The sequence below is a fragment of the Gavialis gangeticus genome, unplaced genomic scaffold (assembly GCF_001723915.1).
Source record: "Gavialis gangeticus isolate Ggan-Ray unplaced genomic scaffold, GavGan_comp1, whole genome shotgun sequence".
NCBI lineage: Eukaryota > Metazoa > Chordata > Crocodylia > Gavialidae > Gavialis > Gavialis gangeticus.
Genome location: NW_017729032.1, coordinates 16,632,212 through 16,634,921, shown reverse-complemented (window position 1 = coordinate 16,634,921; position 2,710 = coordinate 16,632,212). Strand labels below are relative to the sequence as shown.

The following is a 2,710-nucleotide window of genomic DNA, read 5'->3' as shown; positions in this document are numbered from 1 at the left end:
GCATCCCAGCAGCCAAATGTTTCTTGAAAGTGTCTAGAGTAGTTGCTTGCACAGATTTGTTAAAAATCTAATTTTTTGGAAGATATTGATGGAGACATTTGACCAGCTTTACCCATCTCTCATTCTGGCACACCTTGTGCATGCATGTTCTGCAATTATCAAAAACTCGTGCCTCTTAGTTATCAGCAGCACCGGTGGGAATTCTTCCATACCTTTTCCCTTGTTTAGCAGTGCAATATTCCTAATCATGGCTCTGACTAGCTGTGCACATTTCATCCTTCAATTTACAGGTAGGACAGTAAAAAAATCCACTTGCCTACCTGGCAAATGTAATGGCAGAAGCAGCGTTTGCTTTTTATGAGAGGAAACTCTACACAGCACAATAATTATCCTAGTTAAGCAATGAAGCTTGAAGACATTCACCACCAGTTGTTTCAGCTAAAGACACTGCTAACTTCATTGATCCGATGGCATTAGCAGGGCCTTTAAATTAAAGCAAACACCAAAAACAGAGCTGCAACTTTAATTAAGGCAATTTTGTTGTTGTAAGAGCAGAATATACCTTTATGACTTGAAAATGATCTTTTATTTCAGTTCTAAATGAAACTCCAGCGGTACTAGCTAAGATCCCTAAGTATCTGTTTCACAGTGACAGCTTAGGAGCTTGGAGAGCAATTTTGCAGTGAGATATAAATCTCAGAGATCAGGACGGCTAATTCTTAGCAGATTTTTTATGTCTATCTTAAATATGAACATTGGGGAATCACTGATAAGGACAGAAATTCAGAGCTGCATTTTTTAAAGGGATGGAATACAGGCTCTTGCCTGGAGGTTCTTCCTGTGACAAGGCCATTTAACTACTGTAACTTCTTATACTGTCCTATTTCCACTTCCCTTAAAGGATGGGAGGCCACTCTTAATTGAAATTGAAATCTGAGATGAGAAATGATATTCAAATGAAAGTGCATCGGTGCATACTGAGCTCCTGTTTTGGATTACTTTTTGTAATCCAGAGGCTGTGCTGAGCAAAGATTTGTCTCTCTCTGTTTTTCTTTTCTATTCACTCTGGGCAATTTCCATGTCAAGTAGTTCTATACATATACATTTTCTGCCAGATTCTGATAACTTTACTTGATACAAAGAGCATCTGTCTTTCACAAATAGTTTTAGCAAAGTCAGTGGGACTGCCCATGCAAAAAGATGCTACAGTCAGTGGTGAGTAAAGAGATTAGAATCTGGCCCTTCCTGAGGAAAAGTTTCTGAAAGTTTCCCAAACCTGCTGAAAATTGAAACCACAGACTTCTATTAAAGACTCTGCAAAAACAAGATTTTTTTATATATATTATGAAGTGATTGAGCTAGGCTCTCTGCTGCTTTGGGGCATTTAGTCAGCTAGCTTGCATAATTCAAATGCTTGGAAAGCCACAAATAATCCAAGCCCTTGCTCAGTCTGCAGAAAATAGTAAAGGAAAATACTTTGCTCCAGATAGTTCTGGTACCATATGGCAAATTGCATTTTCTGCCAGTATGCAGCACATTTTAACTCCAAGGACTTCGTAATTATAGTCAACTAATTAGCTCCATTTATTTTTTTACCAGGCTGTCCTTTCTGTTAAAAGGCAAGGAAATTCTCTCTCCACCCACCATGATTATCATTTTTATTATGTGTGTAATTGTTGTTAGAGGGAAAGGAATTTAAAGGCAAACTAATAAATATGCACAAAAAATGTATCAGAGGGGAGCATGCCAAGTCCACTTTTGTCTAAATTCTCTATCTCTGACAGATACAAATTTTTCAATTATCCCCCATGCTCTCCTTCAGGGTCATCAGAGGGCTAAATACATACTTACAAATATATCACCTGCTCGGAGAGTCTGAATGTGAATGAATTTTTTAGTGGCATCTGCACTTTCCTTCATTCCAGTGTTATCTTCCATGTCTGAAGTCAGAGCCTTTTGGGTGTAACTTGCTGTGGATCGCTGTTCAGGTGTTTTTTTCTCCCTCTGAAGCACTGGCAAGAGGTATTCTTCTTCAATAAAAGTGTCTGAGAACAGCTGAACCTTCTGACTCCCAGGTCCCCTCTGCTGAAATGAAACATAAAGTAATTCACTTGAGTTAATGGTTCTAGAATTGACCCTTGGAAAGGCATTGATGTTGCCATTTCAAGATGGGATATGGCAATATATCACTATTATGAAGCCCTGTGTGGACTGCTACGTACAAACACTCCTGGTTTCATAAATGGAACTGTATCTCTGGAACAGCAAAGAGAGCTGTAGCCACGTGGCATTTGTCCCTAAGTACAGTCTAGCACACAAGACTTGTCGATCACATCAATCCCTGTTTCCAGGATATAAAGTGAACTTTAAGGGAACCTACAAGCCTTACATTCAGATCGCCCTAAACAAGGTTAGGGCACTCTAAATACCCTGGTGTGCAGGTGTTCACAAGGCTTAGGTCACCAGAAAATGGGCGCACCCAATTTAATGTTAAGTTATCTCTCATCAGATGAGAACTAAGTTTAGATCGGCAAGATCTAACTTGACCAAGGGAGGGTTAACTCAGCTTGCATGTGTTCATAACAGCCCCAGGACTAGGAAAGCCCAACCACTCTCCACAGCCCCAGAGCTATGCTGTTTTTACCCCCTTCACTCTGACCAGGCTATTTTTTCCCATCCAACAACTCTCCCCCAGACTGAGCAGCCCTCT

At 40.0% G+C, this 2,710-nt stretch overlaps 1 protein-coding gene across 1 annotated transcript in view; it reads right to left on the bottom strand.

Annotated features, from left to right (window-relative positions):
* The window catches only part of LOC109302207, a 153,044-nt gene that overhangs the window by 139,005 nt on the left and 11,329 nt on the right, over positions 1 to 2,710 (bottom strand). The window contains exon 3 of the mRNA XM_019523772.1: positions 1,852 to 2,085. Within this exon, the coding sequence (XP_019379317.1) occupies positions 1,852 to 2,085 (234 nt within the window). The remainder of the gene's footprint in view (positions 1 to 1,851; positions 2,086 to 2,710) is intronic.